This window comes from Sphaeramia orbicularis, chromosome 24 (assembly GCF_902148855.1).
Source record: "Sphaeramia orbicularis chromosome 24, fSphaOr1.1, whole genome shotgun sequence".
In the NCBI taxonomy this organism is placed as follows: Eukaryota; Metazoa; Chordata; class Actinopteri; order Kurtiformes; family Apogonidae; genus Sphaeramia; species Sphaeramia orbicularis.
The window spans coordinates 25149530-25169083 of record NC_043979.1 but is presented as its reverse complement, the minus strand read 5'-3'; the positions used below and the strand labels follow the sequence as shown (position 1 = coordinate 25169083).

Here is a 19554-nt window from a genome sequence, read left to right as displayed (position 1 = left end):
ATGATAATAAACAGCAGATCACAGCCTACGACTATGGACAGCCTAGCACTATGTCTTCTCTCTGTCATCTTCATTTTCACACCCTTTTACCCCATAGTCTCAGACGTCACCTTTCTGACATGTGACTTACTTGTAGGTCTTGGTTCTGTCCAGCCAAATGCCACAGATGAGGGAACCGACCATTCCAGCGATGACTATAGTAAGACCGATCCTCCCAGCATTCACCTCCTCTCCCTCAAAAGGTCAAGAAACACATGACAGAGGTTACAGACCTTATAACCTTACATACCAAGACAAGGACAGAGTGGTTGGTTAAATCAGGGTAAATGAAAGACTCTAATCTTAGAAGTAATGCTGTTTTGAAAAGGACAATGATATGACAGTGAGTGATACAGTGACAGGAAACTATAAATATTACACCTAGAAGTACATAGATAAGCAAAAAATACAGTGATTAGTGACAAAAAAACACCGTGCAGATGCATAGATTTACCAGTGTCTGTGTACTATGTTGAATGTTTCTGGTTATCTGCTTGCGGTGATCGCATATTTGACCATTCTAAATTACCAAAACACTTCAGATTGAGGAAAACTGTCATTTTTAAAGTCCTGGTCCTGGTTTGTATTATATGGCTCTTTAACACTCCAAAATGTCACACTGACATCGATTTCCAGGTCACAATGGAGCAACAAGGACTAGAAGAGTCGAGAAGGTTAAAAAACACAGAACTGAAAAGAGTCTTGTATAATTTGAAAATGAGCAATATTGCATGAAACATTTGAAAAACCCGATCTAAACCCAAACACAAGCGCTATAGCGGTGTGTGGATTTGTCTTGTTTTATTCCTGCACATAAGCGTGTCATCTGTCTGGAATAATGGTTCTCATTTTTCAGCTTGACACCGTAAACAGGTGTCTCATCGGAACCCAAACTTACAAATATATATTATGAAATGCCATAGATGTATATTTTTATAGACTATTCCACTGTCAAACTAAATATTTAGTTTGAGCTGTTTTTGTTTGTTGCTTCATTTACATTAGTTTTGTTTTGTTGCATCTTCTATGTGATTTCATTTCACACGGTTTTACTGAGGTCAATATTTATAAACTATTCTAAAGCACACTTTTATTATGCTTTAATTAGGTAAATGAATTCCCAAGTCATACTATTGCTATATATTTCCTCTGCCAATTGGCAACCAAATAAAAACATCTACGCAACCTATTTTATGTCTTCATTTTGGAATCACACATCAAGAGAACTAATTGGTAAGTCATTTTTCAGGCAAAATGCACAACTTTAACTAAAGCTTCTAAAATAATATCATGTTTTTTGGACTGATGGTTCAATTGGACTAGAGGTCAAAACAAAAAAAATGAAATGGTTGCTAAAGTCTGCTGTTGATGTGTTCCTGTTTGCTCACAGAAGGCAGGACTTACAGGGTAATGCTCGATGATCATGCGGTTCAGCAGTGTGCCAACAGCATAGAAACAGCCCACGTTCAGACCTGAGATTTGGGAAACACTGTCAAACAAAGTCTGCAAACAACAACAACCCACAAGATAAAAATACCCACCAGGACACTTCAGACAGTCTTACTGAGTTATTACACTCTAGTGACACGTGAAGGTTTTCAGTTGTTTCTATTGAGACTAAAAGGTTAGTTCCCAAAATAGGAAGAAGTCACAATCCAAGGACTTCTATAAAAGGCCCTTTCATTTCTACCTCATTATATTTGTATCTAGGTTTGACATATCAGTGACAAGTCTGACTAAGAAGCCCTGTCACTTCAGTGTTAAATTCAGGACAACAATCATAACTGGTCAGATCAAATATTACTTTCAACACTTCCAAAAGGACACACTGGAAGTCTGAGCTGAAAGTGAGTACAATAAAGTCATGTGTTTGGGGTTTCAGCAAATTAAATGTAAGACTTAGATTAAGGCTTAGAGTATTAATACCATAGTCCATGTCATGCTGTGTTTGGGCCAGAGTTCAATGATGCCTCTGAGGTGAACAAACATTTATTAGTGGCTTTTCATATAAACTTTAGGATTTTCTGATTAATCCCTTAGTCCTAATATGAGGATTACAATGGGCTTCAAATTATTTGTTATCAACAGACTTCATCCAAGCATTAAATCTAATTTGTTTTTATTTTTTTGTCAAATCACAGCATTTTGGAAGGACGACTGCATGTGCAATTCAGATTTCTACTGCTGTATCCCGTGTCTCAATGAGGAAATTTGGAAAGGTAGCTCCAAACTGCAAAAATCAAAATCCTACCAAGCGTATTTTTGTCATTTCTAGTCTCATTACACTTAAAATAAGATATAATCACCTAAAGAGTAACTTGTAAGTGAGATATAAGAACTTATTTTTGGACAATAGATCTTGAAAATCTTATTTCAAGAAATCTTACCCAGATAATTTTCATTTGATTCATTAGCAGATTTTTTTGCTTAATTCAAGATTTTTTTTGCTTAATTCAAGCAAAAAAAATCTGCCAATGGAACAAATGAAAATTATCTGGGTAAGATTTCTTGAAATAAGATTTTCAAGATCTATTGTCTAAAAATAAGTTCTTATATCTCACTGAAAAGTTACTCCATAGGTGATTATGTCTTATTTTAAGTGTGATGAGATATTTTGACAAGAAATGAGAAACATACACTTGATGAGATTTAGATTTTTCCAGTGCACTGTCTTGTCCATTACAACATTAGACGACATCTGGTTCATCTGTATTCACATTCAGTCTTTTCATTTAGAATGAGAGGAGAGACCTGCAGAAGAAAGTGTTGGGTTTTTTTTGTTTGTTTTGGTTTTTACAAAGGTCTGGCATTGTTTTCCCTGGGTTTTTGGCTCCTGTACCTCTAAGACTAAGGCTACATTCACACTGCAGCTCTTCATGCTCAATTCTGATATTTTGCTGAAATCCAATTTTTTTTTGTGTGTATAATTTTTATGCATCTGCCATCAGACTCATGTGTGAACAGCCTACGACCCAGAAACAACTCGAAGACATGACATCACATGCAGCACAATGTGTTCAAGGAGGTAAATATGGATCTTTCCTTGTCCCGCCTCCTCTAGTACAGAAATGTGATTCCTGTTGTATTTCAATAGCGTAAAAGTTGAATGAAATGTGACATGACTGACGCTACATTGCAAAACATCACGTATCTATCTGATTTAGGATCACACATCATTAGCCTCATAGCATAATTACCCAAGTCATATTTTAGGCCAAATTGTGACATCTGCGTAAGCTTAATCTCCTCACATTGCTGCTTCATTATTCATCATTGGCTATGACCTGAAAAAATATGACTTAGAAAATGATGTTATGAAGCTAATGAAAACTAGTCTGGGTCTGATGTGAAAAAAACAACACATTATGCTGTTCAGACTGTCATAAAAAATTAAATATGGGCAAAAAAGTCAGATTTGGGCCCTTTTGTCTGCAGTGTGCATGTAGTGCAAAAACCCTGCTATTGCTTCACCTACTTAAACCCATTTTTATGTACACTTTATATAACTTTATGCAGATAAATCTATTTCCACAGCTCTCTGGTAACCCAAAGATCACTTGTTGAAATACAGGAAACAAACGTACAAATTAAAAATAGTAACATGAGTTGTGTCACACAGTGAGGTCAAACAAAGAGGAAGCTGTCACAGAAAGTTGGTACTATATGGTCCTTTTTAAGCCTTATCAGACTATAAAGGTACTTTGAACCCCTCCACATAACATATTCACCTCAATGAGCATTTAATAGGTTCCGAGTTGTGTGTAGTTTTATGAGATTCAAAGATAAGATAGACTTTGTTACAGATAAAAAGGAATGTGTTTAGGCTTTCTGGAAGTCACTTAGACTTAAACAGACAGAACTCGTCTGAATGTGAGGTGTGTTGGAACCCAGGTGCGAATCCAACAGTTATTGTTTAAAAGTTGTCACTTCCATTGTCACCAGTAAAAAAACACTGACAAAAGACACCTAGAATCTACATTTTTACATCAACCTGCTATTCAGCTGAGTAAAAAGACCTCTCCATATCTGAATACGGTAATTAAAAAGTCTGAAGTACTCCATGAAATATAGTGATTACCAACCGTAAGTGATGATGAGAAGGATGAAAGGCTTGTTGCGGAGCAGTCGGAGGATGGAGGCTGTGTAGGAGTACTGCTCTGGTGGGATGCTGCGAGCTGTGGCCTGGGCCTGAGTGGGAGGGAGTTTAGGACGCTCCTGGAAGACTGGCATAAGGAGAGACCCACAACATTCTCAAACACAGTAAACACAAATGAGGGAAAAGCCAGTCACAGGCAAAAAGGAACATTCAGCCATGAATATAAGCCAGTTTTACACCAGGGCTGATGTACTGAATATAGGGTAAAGTACAGATTATGTTTTTACTTTAGTTTAGTCAGTTTTTATTTTAGTATTTTAAAAGCCCATGTTAACTTTAAGTTTATGGTAGGTCTATTATTGCAAAGCTGTGGACTTAGTATGCCTGTGCAATGACAATGAAGATTTACCTTATCTTATCTTATGTTATTTGTCCAAATGAAGGGATGTCAAACACTAAAAAGTTAGGCCTTGTGTAATAAGAGTCTTTCAGCAAACAGACACTAAATGGAAACAGTAAAAGACTAGACACAGTAGTCGGTTTTGTAGTAGTTTTGTAGTTATTGGTTGACCTCCTTCCACAAAGACGACTGGTCATCAGTCCAGAAACAACTATTATTTTGGATCAGAGACCTGCATCCTTTCTCTTCTAATGGGAAGCTCAAATATTTAGTATATATTGTAGCTTCTTAGTAAAGCTGCATAACCTGTTGTTTTTTTTTTCTTGCTGTCAGGTAAAACCCGCCTGTCAAGTAAAACCAGTGACGTTGCAGAACTACATTTAGAAATTGACTCAACACCCTATAATGTACAAAGAGATGCAATTATATACAAAAACATATCACAGAATTTTTAAAAAAAGGCACATCCTGAACCACGTGTCCAGGGTGCTTGCTTTTTATCCAAATAAAAATTCCAGACTTTTTCAAAACTGCTATTTTTTCCCCCCAAGACCTTGACTTTAGGTACTTTTATACTTCCGTGCCTATTTTTTTGGTGGAGATTGTACCTGTTGTGTATAGTAGAAAAGTTCATTTTAATAAATGTATGAATGAATGAACATATAATTCACAGTAAATTATGCTTTACTGACAGAAACATTTTCAAAACATATAAAAATCACAATAGTGCATGGATATCACTCAAACAAGTTTCACTAGAATCATTCCAGTAACGACCGGTTAGTGAAATCATATCAAGTTTTTAGATGCTTTCCTCATGTATTTCTTATCTTACAAGACTATGTGCCTTAAGCATACTCTAAAATTTGATTATGATATAAACTTTTTTCCATACTTTTAGACTTTCACACAAAATTCCAGACTTTTCAAGGTCTGGAAACAGCATTTCAAAATTCCATACTTTTTAAGATTTTCAAGACCTGCTCAAGCACCCTACACCTCAGTAGTTCAACTACTGGAAACTAGGATCAAGGAGAAGTCTTCCCACCAGAACTAGGGTTAACCTTGATACTCAAGTCTGTGGAAAACCTATTTTGCTAAAAATGTCACACTTTTGTAATAATTAAGACAGCATCTAGTTGAACACATGAGCACAACACGTGAAATTTCACTAGTGATATTATTATGTGACAACACTTATTAGACACTGGGAGGTTTGTGTCCTTGGAAGCAACTGGACTCTATCTTTGTCCTCTTTACAAAACCACACAGATGACCGTCGTCTGTCGCCTTCAAAGGGCATAGCTGTGACATGTTAGTCAGCTTTTCTCTGGAGGAAAAGTATGTGTCCTTAGGCCACTTGTCAAAACACAGATGTCTGTATTTGTGGATTCAGGAACTGAGCCAGGGTGTTATGTTCAGTCAACAGTTCCCACTAATCCAGCAAATTTAATTTTAATCCAGTTGCTCAAAGTGTGAACTGGGACTGAGACATGTTTTTTAAGGCCACCTCTAACTTCAATTGAAAGAAAACCCATAGATTTGCCTTTACAGTCGTTTCTCATCCATTCATTCATATTATGTCCTGATGCAGATTGTCTATGTGAGTTACACTGGCTGACAGCCATTAAACTTCTCTTTTCACTTCTGTTTGCTCACAGTTATGCAAATGTCTGGATCCAGGGACGCTGTCTGCCCTGTTGACTAACAGGTCTGCAGCACAACTACCCTCAAACATGGCATCTAGCATTTGTGTATGAAGCAGAACGATGTCAGCATGTGTTATATCATGAAACTACTCTTGCCCATTGGGATTGATTATATTATACTTGAGTCACCAGGAGCAGACAGAATAAACCCTAAACAGAGGTGGAACAAAGTCTGAATATCATGTAAGCAAATAAGTAATTCATTGTTTTATAGAGACCAATGAAGGGTCTCAAGTACTTTTTACAGCACAAGAATTTCAAGATATTTCAAGGTGGATTAGTGACAAACGCAGACAACAGTCAACGCTAACTGCACTGACAGTCTGAATGTTGTGCATGGCGCTACTATGGAATGCCTTCACAAGCATTCTTTTGTATTTCTGAATGCAGAACCAATACAACACCCCCACGTGCCCTTTGACCCTACAGGACAACAGCTTTTTCATCCCACTCATTTCTCTATGTAAAGTATTTCTCTCTAAGCTATAACCACTAATGTTTGATTGACATTTTTCTTAAATGTCACAATTTTCTCTATGATACAAATCCTAAATCAGCCTCAATATGTGAGGAATGGCTAGATTATATAGTGAGTTAATTTGACTTAATGTGGTTGAAACCTGGGACAATAACATGCCTTCTCTGGTAGTGTTTGTAGATTACTTGCAGTTATTGAAAAATGTGTTTACTGAGGTCACAACAACCTGACCTTTGACTTTCAAAATGTTAATAATTGTGCCAAATCAGAAAAAAATGCATTTAGGTGTAGTTGAGATATTATAATTATTGACAAACATGAGGTCACAGCATCTTTGACCTTTGACCCTATGCCACAGAAGTCTGCTGAGTTCATCCATATATCCAAGCAAATGACTGCGTCAAATTTTGTGACAACTGGTGTTTCTCAAAGTCAAACAAGGATTCTTCAAGTGTTCTTTTAAATAAAACTACATTGTCAAATTTCAAGGACTGTTCCAATGTCCAGGATCCAGAGTCCTCCCTTCTGAATAATTTCAAAGATGCTCTTGTGGACCCACAAACCCCTGTGAGAGTCTAAATGAAAACAAGCCAACCACAGCTGCAAATAAAAGCTCAACTGAGAACAAAACAGAGCCAATAGCATCACAAGTATAAAATGGATTTCAGTATAAATGGTGAACTGACTGAACACAAGGTAATTCAATGTACATATAGATAAATTAATGCAGCATGTAGAGAGAATAAAATAATAAAAGAAATATTAAGAAAGGAAGGCATCAAGTGCATAAAAGCACAATAGAGGAGGTAAATATAATTACATCATCTATAACCTCCTAAGACCCAGCTATGGGTTTTCTGTCCACATTTGTGGACAAGAGTTTCACAACTTTATACACAAAAAAGAAAACTGTCCACCACAAAGGACATTCCATAAAAATTTTAAAAACTGCATCTGAAAAAAACTGTTGCATCATGATGTTTCCAATATAGGCACTTATTTAACAAAAAACAAAAAAAGCTTGTACTTTGCTGGCATTTCCTGGGTCTTAGGAGGATAAAATGAATGATCTAAATGAATAAAATGAATTTATTAGTAAATGATATAGTGAAATACGATTTAATTAAGAGTTTAAGAAATATGAACATCAGAAATTCATTGTTTACAACTGAATATAAGAAAAAAAAAACTATATTTGGGGTAAAATTTTAATTGATAAGTTTGCAGAACTGGTAAATACTGCCTCACCTTAACTATTACCCCTGTAAATTTGTCACTTATGCATCAGTTTAGGTTTGATAGTTTAGTAAAGTTATAATGACCACCCATATGCATTTCTCAGTCTCTGTATTAAGACACAGTCTGGATATCTGAGAAGTATGTATAGCAGGAAAAAAAAGTCTCAGGAAAAAAGCTTCTGTTATCCAAAGTGGTCGTATTTTGAGTGATCTCCCTTTTAGTTCAGTTTTCTAAGGCTGTGCATATATTTCTTGTATTTTCTTCTTGTATCTGAAGAAAGGAGAAGGAGAAATAAATATGCATGCTCAGTTTAAGCCTAAAAAAGAACAAAGCCAAAGGTGACCTGAGACTTTTGCACAGTGTTGTGTGTCATAGTGTTACTGAACCAATGAACTGGGTCCAGATCATTTCTGGTTCATGAGTGTATGTCGATCAGTAGGAAGGACTTTTGTCTGGTTTATGAAGGAAGAACGTGACTTCTAAGGAAGGATCCATGACTTTGGGAAACAGCCGTTGTGTGAAACTGTTCCTGACATAAGAATGTAACGGGGAAATACTGGGATTGGCAAAGAATAATTGACTTCGTTAGTACATATACTGCAATCGACTGTTTCACAGCATTTTTCTAAACTAAAGCCTGTGTGTCAGCTCTACATTCCTGTTCTACCTACCTACACACCTAACTAAAACACACCTTTGGAAATAACACTGCCAATGTCCGTATGCTGAATTGGTTTTTCATTCTCGTGACATGTCTCCTGACTTTACTAGAACAACAATAGCAGCTTTTTGTCCTTCTACCCTTCAGGGAGGGATCTGTGTTGCTGAAGACCTGCAGGTCAGCACTTCCACTGAATAGTGCTTCTTGTCAGAGTTGAAATCTGTTGTAAATTAAAACCATCATCTTGTAAATCTTCTAAAAGCTGTAATCCCATTGGCCTGAGGAAAAAAAGAAGAAGGCCTAGATGATTCATATCAAAATCAACATGATGACGAAAGTGATGACATGAGGCACATCCACACAGTCCAGACTTGTCCCCTGTGTTGGAACAAGTCTGGATCTGCTTTTGGCCTTCAGGAAGGTTTTCTTTATGAGAGGGAAGGCAGAGCTCACTAATGCAGTGGTCAGCATCACAGTCAGTCTTTTTTCCTCAAATAGAAAGTCAATTTGATGTTGAGGTTATTCTTATTTAACTGAAAGAGTAACAGAGTGCAGTCTGGGTTGTAAAGGCTTGGAAATGTTTGTTGTACATTTAGGCATTTTGTGAGAGAGTGCCTTGGAGTTCTTTGTTGTTTCCTGAGGACATGCATGTCCCAAACCAAAGAAAACATCCTAAAAAACATCCTCTTTTGATTCCGAAAAGTGCTCCTTCTCCAACATTGTTTGCTACTTTTTTTTAGCTTGTAAATGTGTGTGTGTGTGTGGAGAAATACCAAAGTCTACTTAAGTGAGAACAGACATCCTCTAAATAAGCAAACATGAGTAAGCCACATGCTTTCTTTTAGTACTGTAAGTCTAAAAATGTTAATGATGTGGGTGTCTGTCATTTTTATCCATTCACAAAAAGTCCTTGGTTTTGCTGTGCAGTGAAATCCCGTCATTTTACATTTTATGCAAATCACTGTGCCGAAACTGTGAAAAGTACAAACTGTACGCCTCAGTTACCCCTAAAGGTGCTCATGCATGGAGTTTCAGATGTATTCCTTATTTTAGAAATTTGGTTAAATAGCTGTGAATAACCCACAAAACTACCTTTTTTTCCTTCGGAATTGTAATTCATGCCCCAGTAGCCAATATATACAAACTAATACTGTGAAACTAATACACTTACTGTGAATTTAAAGGAATTACACAAGCATTTGTTGTTATAATGACTTGACATGTCTGCAGTGAAAAAGGTCTGTCGGTATATCAGGAGCTTTGTATCTCAAATCTTTTGCATCACTATCATTGCCACATAACTGTGTTAGTAGTCAGCAAGGTGACATAGCAGATCTGAGTGATGTGTTGTATGACTATTCTTACCGAAGACAACAAGGATAAAGAGTAAGGTAGCCACGCCTGCTGTGATGTAGAACATAACGCTGATGTGGTGAGCCAGCTCATCCATGTCGTCTACATTCGGCACCAGGATCGGAGGTACAAGGAACCCAATGGCGATACCCAACTGGAAGAAAACAACACAAATATACAGAGTTTACAAGTAACTACCTTAAATGCTGAATTATTTTCCCTCTAAAAATGCCCTTTTAATTAAAGTGGCATTTAACTCTGTTGATTTTCCACATCTTTACACTGATCTGAGGATCATTCTCATCAATTACTATTTTTTCTTCAGCTTGCATCATAAAACAGCAAAATCTGAGCATTAGTGTACTCAATGTGCTTGTTTTCACTATGTAATATCCCAAAAACATGAAACCATAAAAATGAGATGAAAAGAAGAATGAAGGGCTGAAACTCAATGAACAATCTGCAGTTCTAAAAAATCTAAAACTGTTAGTTCTAAGAAATAATTTATTTTTTGTTGCAAAAATCATTTAAGAAACCTGATGAAAATTGATTTAGCCACAACATATAACTCTACAAACTAATTTTACCATCATTTCTTTATGGGTGTAGAAGTTTGTCACATTAATTCATTGTGAAAGTAGCAAATAAAACCTTACAGTTGGGAACAATGTGTTCAAGAGAAAGTGTAACAAGGAGGATTCATCCAACAGTTAACACAATCTCCTCAGGACTTTCACACCAAGACACCAGAGCCCCTATGTGACTCTGGCATTCAGTCCAGCCTTGTATAATCTCCACACAGCGGTCCAACAGTCCAAGGCTTAACATAAGGATCCCTGCTGCAGATATAAAAATAAATGCTCATACATTAGATACTCGGACAAACCTGATTTCCCAGAACTCCTATGGAACAAGCTGTGGAAACCTCTTCCTCTCCAAACCACACTGAAGCAAGATAAGAAGGAATTCCAAGAACAAACACAGTAGCCACCGAGCACACAAACTGGCCAAAAAAGGTGACTGGGAACAGATGAGGACTAGCACTACCAATTTTGATCCATGCACCAATACAGTTGAAGGCTGAACCGACAAGGACGACATCCCGGATGCCTCTGTTGTCCAGAAGCCACAAGACGGGTAGGATAAGAGGGATGTACGTGAGCAAGTAGATCATCGACAGCCAGTCAATGGCCATAGCATCAACATTGTAGAACTGCATGAATATGTTGCTGATGATACCATATTGAAGCCACATGAAGGCGTTGCTGCCTGAGACGGAGCTGAACAGAAACAGCATGACCCAGCGACGATGGTAAAGCTTGGTCTCAGCCTTTGGGACCAGTTTTGCCTGGTCACCATTCACATCCTTGACATCCAAGCGGGAGTCGATGGAGATGGCTGTGCCTAAAGGTCCAGGACTCCACTGTAGTGAAACAAAGCCTGGAGCGAGATTCTTTACAGCCATGGACTGCCATTCTTCAGCACCAAGCTCAGAATTTCCATGGTTGCCTTTGAGAGCATTGTTTTGTGGCATTTCAACTGTCCTGAAGCGGGCCTCAGGAACGTGAGTGGAGCCTCAGAGCGTTGTGTAGTCTTTTGGAGCTTGTGTCCTCACAGCTTGGTGCAAAATTGTGCTCGTCTCAGATAAGATAGAAAGCAGGCACAGCTGGAAATGATGTTACAACTGATAGGTCAGTGCTCTCATTTCATTCACAACTCATTGCATGTGATGGCACTGGGCCTCATTACCACATGGTCACATATTTGTTGTCCTCTGTCTTGTCATGTGATGTTAATATAGGAAATCTCCCAAAATTAACTCCTGCCTCCTTTGACTTTACTGACCCCAGATGTAGTATTTTTCTCTATTATATCTACTTGCATGTTTCCTGACCTTTGTAATTAATCCACTATGATTCCATATGTGTTAAAAATTTTTACTAAAACATCCTATAAGTTCATAAGAAGTAGGTGTGGTCATCAGTTCTGCAATGTGGTTTCTATGAAATTAATATTTTCTTCAAACCATTATGGTCTAACAGACAGTTTGAACAAAATATAATTATTATTTGATTATAAAATGCCAAACATGACCTATTACACCAGATGTATGAACACATTCACTATAAGTCATCCAAGACAAAAGCTTACAAATGTTTGTTTGACACACTTCCCAGCGCTAACTTGATGACTTTCCAGTGATATTTGGGAGTTAATGTTAGCTGACTCAAGTGTTGTTTGTTCAAAATGTGTTTGAAAAGTGTTAATTCTGATACTTGTGAACTTATATTACCAGTGGCAAAAAAAAAAAAAAAAAAAAAAAAAAAAATGCTGATCCTGTTTTTTGGCAGTCCATGTGCGTCTTGGGAAATGCCCTCGGGCTACAACATGTTTAATCCCATCCAGTTTCATTCATTCCTCCCTTCAATAGTACATCAGACTGTGTTTATGCAGACATGAGACCCCATTAATCTGATGAGTTATATATTTATGCTTATGTTCTTTTAACCTCCTGAGATCCAGGAAATATCAGCAAAGTACAAGCTTTTTTTAAATTTTATTAAATAAGTGCCTATATTAGAAACATCATGATGAAACAGTTTTTCCAGATGCAGTTTTAACATTTTTATGGAATGTCCTTTGAGGTGGACAGTTTTCTTTTCTTTTTGTGTATAAAGTTGTGAAACTCTTGTCCACAAATGTGGACAGAAAACCCATAGCTGGGTCTTAGGAGGTTAAAGACATTTGCTTCATAACTTTCTGGCTGAATTGTAGCCATAGCTGGAAGCGTACAAGTACAGCATTAGTTAATGGGGGGACGTGTGTATGTCACGCTCTGCTATACGCACAGATATAAAGGTCTTGAACGTGCGTAATTACGCAAGCGTGTCCAACAGACGTGGCAATGTCCGGATGATTAGAGGAGTTTTAACGTGACAACTAAACCTGTGATGAAGTGGATGAGGAGCTTATATGACCCCAGAGGACAAACTTTCTGTCTTTTTTTTTTTTTTTTTTAATTATTATCATAGCATACCTGGTTCCCAAAGACTCCAATGGAGCAGGCGGTGGACACTTCCTCTGAACCAAACCACACAGATGCTATCCTCGACGGCATGCCGAGGATGAAAACCTGCGCACAGGAGCAGGAGAACTGTCCCAGAAAGGTCACGGGGAACAAGTCTGGTCTGACACTGGCCACTTTGATCCACGTCCCGGCGCAGTTCAGAGCAGTGGCCACCAGCGCGATGACCCGGAGCCCCTTCTTGTCCAGCAGCCAGGTCACAGGGAAGATGAAGGGAATGTATGTCAGCATGTAGATCATAGACATCCAGTCTATGGTGAAGGCGTCCACGTTGTAGAACTTCATGAAGATGTTGTTGATGATCCCGTACTGGATCCACTGGAAGGAGTTGCAGAGGGAGTAGGAGCTGAACAGGAGGACGATCATCCAGCGCCGTTTGTACAGGCGGGTCGGCTGCGGCTCCTGCCCGGCCAGCTGCCTCTGATCCTCGGGACACTTGACCGCCTCCTCCGCTTTGACATGGTTCTCCAAGTCCAACTTAGTCTCCCCGTCTTTTAGTTTAGTGTCTCCTAACGCTTCATTCTCGCTCATGTTTAACCTCCTCAGTATTGGTAACTCATGGAGTACAAAGTTCCCGGTCTGCTGTCTGTGAATAAACTGTAAATAAAGTGACTTAAAAGCGCACGGAAAACACTAGTCAGCGCTTTCCGAAAGTATTACAACAACAACAAGACTTAAAACTTCATGATTTCACCTTAAAATAAGCCCTTGTTTAAACCCAAATGTACTAGCTGTCCCTGAAGTAAACATGTAAGCACTTAAAAACTCTACACTTCCACTTCACGTTCACTCTCGATTCCTCTATTTCATTTCCTCTTTCCTCTTAGAGTTCGAATATTCGCTTAAAATCAGGAAAAAATACACCTGACAATCTCTCGTATTGTCATTGTCCTTTCAGGTCGACTTTCAGAAGTACCAGCACGTGTAGGAGCGACTCCGACCCTCCACCCGGATCAGAAACCGCTTCAGGATCTTAAAACGAGTCGGTTGAATCAAGCTCAAGGGCGGGGTTTCATCCACAACCGATCTTTGTGTTGTGTCAGAACAAAGTGTGTTTGTAAAAATGAGATCTGACATAGTTTGGATGTAATCAGGTCAGAAAACGTCTGCATATTCCGTTATGTATTGTGAATATGCGGGTTTAGTGTCATAAACAGCCTTAACCCCATTAGAAATAGTTTATTATAACCGCACTACTTTGACTAGATTAGTACAGATCTGCACATATTATTACTTTATGTAAACATCCAGATATATATATAAAAAAAAAAACAACTAATTTGCATCCAAGAACAAAAATCGGGCTAATTCACTATCACGTGAATGAGTGAATGTTTTTTCCATCTGTTGTGTGTGTGTGTGTGTTTGTGTGTGTGTAGTTTCATCTAACATACTAGTAAACACTGCCATCTACAGACTAGATCATGTAGAATAAAACATGTTAGGGTATTTTCTCATGTTTCCTGTTATCAGCACCCCACAGACTCCACACACCCTGCCACCACAACAAAGAAAAACACACATTAAGCCAGAAATGGTCACCCATAAGGCATCACATTTAATAAATATATCTCTGTGGGTCAGCATCATCACCGGTACAGAAGTCAAAGACCCGAATGAGCGTTCTTCACTGTCAGCCGCTTCTTTTTCATCACACTTTGGTACATCTTTTTCCACACTTTTTGCCTTTTACATTCTGCTTGTCAACAATCACATCTGTCAAAAGCTCCTGAGCGTCCTGAAACTATATCTATACAGTGAATAGACGAAAAAACACATGGAAAACACGAGAAAGTTAAAACGTGACAGGATGATGAAGGTGCTCTCTATGACACTAAAAACAAGCAATTTACAAAAATACTATATCCTCTGAGTCACCTTAACATACGTTAGATTGGCTTTTTCTCCCATTGTAAACATAGACTGGTTGGAAATCCTACTCATTGTGACATTTAAATTCACATACAGATCACTGATATTATTAATCAGATTATATTAGGACAAGAAAATGAGGAGAAGCAAAATAAATAGCTCTGAATGCAGTATGTTACAGTTTAGGTTCCACACTGTCATTGTTTGGCAGAAATATTAGCCTTTTCATATTACTCCTTGATCACTTTTGAACAATGATGGACATTTTCTAGACACAGCTCCTGTCGTTCACTCTCCGTTGAGGTCAGTCATCTGTTCGCAGCACATGAGGTCAGTGCTGGTAGTGTGATACAGCGATGTGCTGGTGGTGGTAGCTGCCGTGATGAGGAGGATACAGGAGGTCAGGGGTCTGGGGGGCCAGGCCGGTGCACAGAGGCTCATGGCTGCTCAGCACAGATGTCAGATACTTGGCCTCCTCCGTCAGCTGCTTCACTTCCTTCCTCAGGGCAGCATTCTCCTTTTCCAGGTTTTCACTTTCCTGAACACAGACAGGAAGAAAGCAAACCTTAGCTGTTTGTTATACTTCTACAACATGCCAGTCAGTTCAGTAAAATAACAGTTTGTTTCTTTGGAAGAAGAGGTATTGTTAAAGCATCCAAAACACCTTTGAAAATCTGTTAACCTGTGCCAAACAGATTTGGATTTTCTGCTTTTCTCTTCCTTTTGTTTATGTGTTTGTAAAAACAATATCTTGTTTTTTTGACTCATGGATGGACGCTGAAATATTAATGACAGCTTTATAAATAATAGCATTATGAAAAGGTATTTATTCCATGCAGAAGTAAGAGATTAAGCAAGATTAACCCATAAAGACCCAACAGTATTTTTGTGTCTGTTCCCAAATGAATTTTTCTCTGTATTGAACCTTTCTTAAGTGATTTATCACCACTTATTGTAATATTATCCTCTGTATTTCGGGGATTTTTTGAGTGAAAATCAGGTTTTTTCCTGTATTTAATTCACTGATCATGTAGATGTTCAGGAAAGCTCAGATTAAAATAGAGGGTTATTATATCAGAAACAGACAAAACTGAAGAAAAAGTGACTTTTTGTGTAAAATCTATCATTAACTGAACATAAACCCAGTGTCTCCATCCACTGTCATTGATCCAACTCCATGGGTTTTACTGGTGGAATCAGTGTTGTAGAAGATCACGGTGTTTCCATGGTAACTACGGAGCCTCTGAACGTCCAAATGGGTCATATCTGATGACCATGAAAAGATGACAAACTGCATTTTACATGAATTATTTTCATGTTTTGATAGGATTAGTGGATCAACAGGTATTAAACAGTTTACATCAGTAAATGGTTTTGGTTGCCAGTGGAGGTTTGGGTCTTTATGGGTTAAAGTTATACTTTTCAAATCTACAGTTAAATTGTGTATTGTTTCCTTATATTTATATTTGTTTCAGTTAATTTTCCAATTCCTTTCATTAAAGTTGGTGCTATCATTATTTTTTAGGGCTAAATGTTGCTTGAAAGGACTTAAAAATTTCCGAAACATACCAACAAGTAAATACAGACAGTATGATAATAATTTTATATGCACATGTTAATTGGTTTTATCATTCTAAAATCCTGGCTTGGTATATTAGATGCTGTTAGATGCAACATTAATTGGTGTTCAGTAGAACTGCTGGTTGGCTATGGAGTTGGCATTATAATGTCAACATAACCAACAAAAGTAGTAAGAAATACTGTCATTAAATGATGTTTTATGATATTTTTTGTAGACTCGGAAAATGATCAAACCCAAAAGCCTAGTTAAGGTGCTAAATCATAAACAAGTCAAAAACCTGCTACAGTTTAACATCTCAAACTTGTGGCAAAATGTGTAAAAACTGCAAACTGCATGCAGCACCACAGACTGCTGACAGTTCCATGTGTTGTTTCTGTGTATAGATATATTTTCTACTATAACGGCCTTAAAACAAGTTGCTGATCATGACTTTTACAAAAGTAGAGCAAACAACACGTCAGAGGTTGATGATTTTTTCTGTCTTTAGAGTGGAAATAACAAGGTAGAAATCTTCCACTTTGGTAATGAAAAGGTCATCACACTGTGGCCAGGGATGATAATACAGAGCTATAGGCCCTTACTGTCACAGAGGCTCTGGGCAAACCCCGGTGCATGCGTCACTTAGCCAAATACAGCCCACTGCTATCAGCACTTTACAAGAAGTGACTGCCTTTCTCCCCTGCTGCCCACGACATGAAATTTCGAGCTCATTTACACAGAAGAAAAAAAAAAATACTACTGAAGAAACAGGAAATAAGCCTATGCTGTCATAGAGAGGGAAAATTCGCCTTCCTGTTTATCTAGTGAGACGATGACAGCAAAACCACAAAATATGCTCTGCGGTCTCCTGGTGTTCTCAGTGACACTAACACAGTTTAAAGAGATTGATGAAGATACACAGAACTGCATGGGAAGAGCTGTCATGTACTCAGATCACAAATGCTAGATCTACTACTGCCTACAATGCGGGTTTTTAAGGTCAAAATCTTTTCAGTTAATCTGATAAAGTTCACAGAAACATCTGCACCAAATACGTCAAAGTGACAGTGCACAGTAAAGTAGTCACAGGGCAAAAACTTGGCTGATGTAAGTGACAGCAATTATCGGATGTTATGAAACAGAGCAGCTACGTGTTGATTGATAGCAGAACAGGAGAAAGAAACTAAGAATGTTTGGAGCTGCAGATTCTCATTCAGAAATATCTGCAAATTAACACACTAAGAGACAAAAGAAAGGAATCATTTTGTTGCATGTAAAAAGAATGATAAGATAAAACTGATCAATTGTTGTAATTACATGAAAGCAGATACAAGAAGGTAAAATGGCAGAGATGTACAAAGCAGCGAGAGCAGACACACTTGGTTTGTCACATTCAGCGCTGCAGTCTCTGATGCTGGATTCTGCTGCAAAAGGGAGTGATGCCCACACGTGCTAATTTATTCCTTAAGCTTCTGCAAACACACAGAGCGGTGTCCAAGTGTGCAGCTCAACAGAAGCCATGACACATCGCCACATGGTCAGGTAGCTCTTTGTAAATATAGTACAAACCATTTCTCAGAGGCTTAAAAGTGATTAAAAACACTCACAATGTTTACTTTAAGTTATCATGAAGACTGATAGACTAAGCAGAGCATCTTAAAGCAAAAAAATAATATAGGTTTTTCTGTCTACAGCAGAAAAAGCAGTGTTTTTATGGTTGGCACTTCTGCCATTTTTATGTGCTTTTTTTTTTTTTTTTTACCCGTTTGTACTCAGGTTTAGTGTTTATTTTGATGTATGAGTGAAGTCTCCTCACCAAATGTAGGCTGTCAGCTTTCTGGGTTTGTCTCATCCTGCTCTTCTGAGCTGCAATCCGGTTCTTTTCCCTCCTCATCACCTTCTTTACATCATCTGAAGAGCTCTGATAAAATTGAAGATACAAGGTTAAGTGTGCGCAATTACATAAAGATCAGGTAAAGGCAAAAGAAGCCACTGACCACTGTTCTGGTTGGTTTAAGTCACTGGTACGATTTGATGTGTTTTAAGTGTGAAAATGTGTCATCTGTCATAGTGACAGTTGGACAGAAGATGAGTTTTACGTGAAGGGCTGGGTCAGGGAGTGGCTGAGTCACAGTTAGATATAACGCACGCCCTGTTTCATGTCCTGTACGCTTGATTTTCTTGGTATCGTAATAACTAATCCATCTCAAATGCTGCATCAGTTTTACATCAAAAGACATAAGAAAATATTTATCTAACATCTGCACATTTGTCTGATAACGTTTGCATGAAAAACCATAGAACTGATGCTGCTGGATACTGATGCATCCACATAAGGTCATAAGCCAAACTGACTCATATAAAAGTAAAAAAGCATCTAAAGGTTTCATCTAGAGCCAGTAAATGGGCAACAGTGAGCTGGAACTTAGCACATGTGAAAGCAGAAACAAAGAAACGTACATGTTCCACATACTATCTGTTCCCAAAAGCGTTCAAATCATTCACAGTTTGAGGACTTGCAGAAACAATGGATTCCCACTAGTTGGACAAGTGATGAATTGTGCAATTCACAAAAGCCCACACTTTAGGGGAGTCATGCCTTCAGCCCATGTGTGCATGTGAAACACTCAGAGAAACTGTGAAGAAGAGGCAGAACGGGTGCTTCTTTTCACAGGTTGTGTTGCTGCCCACTAAAGATGCATTAAGCAATCAATCCAGAAGAAAACTTCGAATGGAAATGTGTATATGCCCTCACTTTAAACTCAGAGCGATGAAAGCGGCAAAGAGATGGATGAGTGAAATAAAGTCAAGTGCACACTTACCGGTCTGCTTCCAGGTGATGGAGACTTGTAACTTGTGTCATTGCTGTCAGAACCCTGAGCCATAGCCAACCACGGCAACTGAAACCTTGTGTCTTTGTCCACTTCTGCTTTGTGTTTTAGCGTATATGTGTGTGTGTGTGAGTATGTGTAAGAGAGAGAGAGAGAGAGAGAGAGAGAGGGGGAGAGAGAGAGAAAGAGAGAGAGTCTTTGTACCAGAACGAGCACTGAGAAGAAACTTG

General features: G+C 38.2%; 2 protein-coding genes and 1 long non-coding RNA gene across 5 annotated transcripts in view; 1 reads left to right on the top strand and 2 right to left on the bottom strand.

Moving 5' to 3' along the window:
- Nucleotides 1-14014, bottom strand: part of flvcr2b (FLVCR choline and putative heme transporter 2b) — a 25534-nt gene extending 11520 nt beyond the window's left edge. Inside the window, exons 1-5 of one of the 3 annotated variants that reach the window (XM_030128488.1) lie at nt 13013-14014; nt 9988-10129; nt 4122-4262; nt 1444-1511; nt 131-234 (exon numbers count right to left, since the gene is read on the bottom strand). In XM_030128488.1, the coding sequence (XP_029984348.1) occupies nt 131-234; nt 1444-1511; nt 4122-4262; nt 9988-10129; nt 13013-13591 (1034 nt within the window). In that variant the 5' untranslated portion in view covers nt 13592-14014. Of the gene's footprint in view, nt 1-130; nt 235-1443; nt 1512-4121; nt 4263-9987; nt 10130-10861; nt 11618-13012 lie in introns of those variants that run through there. The other 2 variants (XM_030128486.1, XM_030128487.1) reach the window with 2 other exon arrangements.
- LOC115415062 (uncharacterized) lies at nt 13685-14827 on the top strand. Its single transcript, XR_003934760.1, has 2 exons — nt 13685-13810; nt 13959-14827. It is a non-coding gene; the product is annotated as an uncharacterized LOC115415062 (long non-coding RNA).
- On the bottom strand, nt 14727-19554 carry batf (basic leucine zipper transcription factor, ATF-like). The gene is made up of 3 exons (XM_030128489.1): nt 19316-19554; nt 18310-18414; nt 14727-15470 (listed from the first exon to the last, which is right to left on the bottom strand). Exons 1-3 carry the CDS (start codon nt 19376-19378, stop codon nt 15264-15266), a joined length of 375 nt encoding a protein of 124 aa, XP_029984349.1. The 5' UTR covers nt 19379-19554; the 3' UTR covers nt 14727-15263.

Bases quoted from the DNA above. Each gene is read 5' to 3' on its own strand.
- batf (XM_030128489.1), bottom strand. From the start codon at position 19,378: ATGGCTCAGGGTTCTGACAGCAATGACACAAGTTACAAGTCTCCATCA. The intron at 18,415-19,315 runs GTAAGTGTGCAC...CAATTTTATCAG, and splicing joins CATCACCTGGAAGCAGACCG to AGCTCTTCAGATGATGTAAA. The intron at 15,471-18,309 runs GTGAGGAGACTT...GTCTGTGTTCAG, and splicing joins AAGCTGACAGCCTACATTTG to GAAAGTGAAAACCTGGAAAA.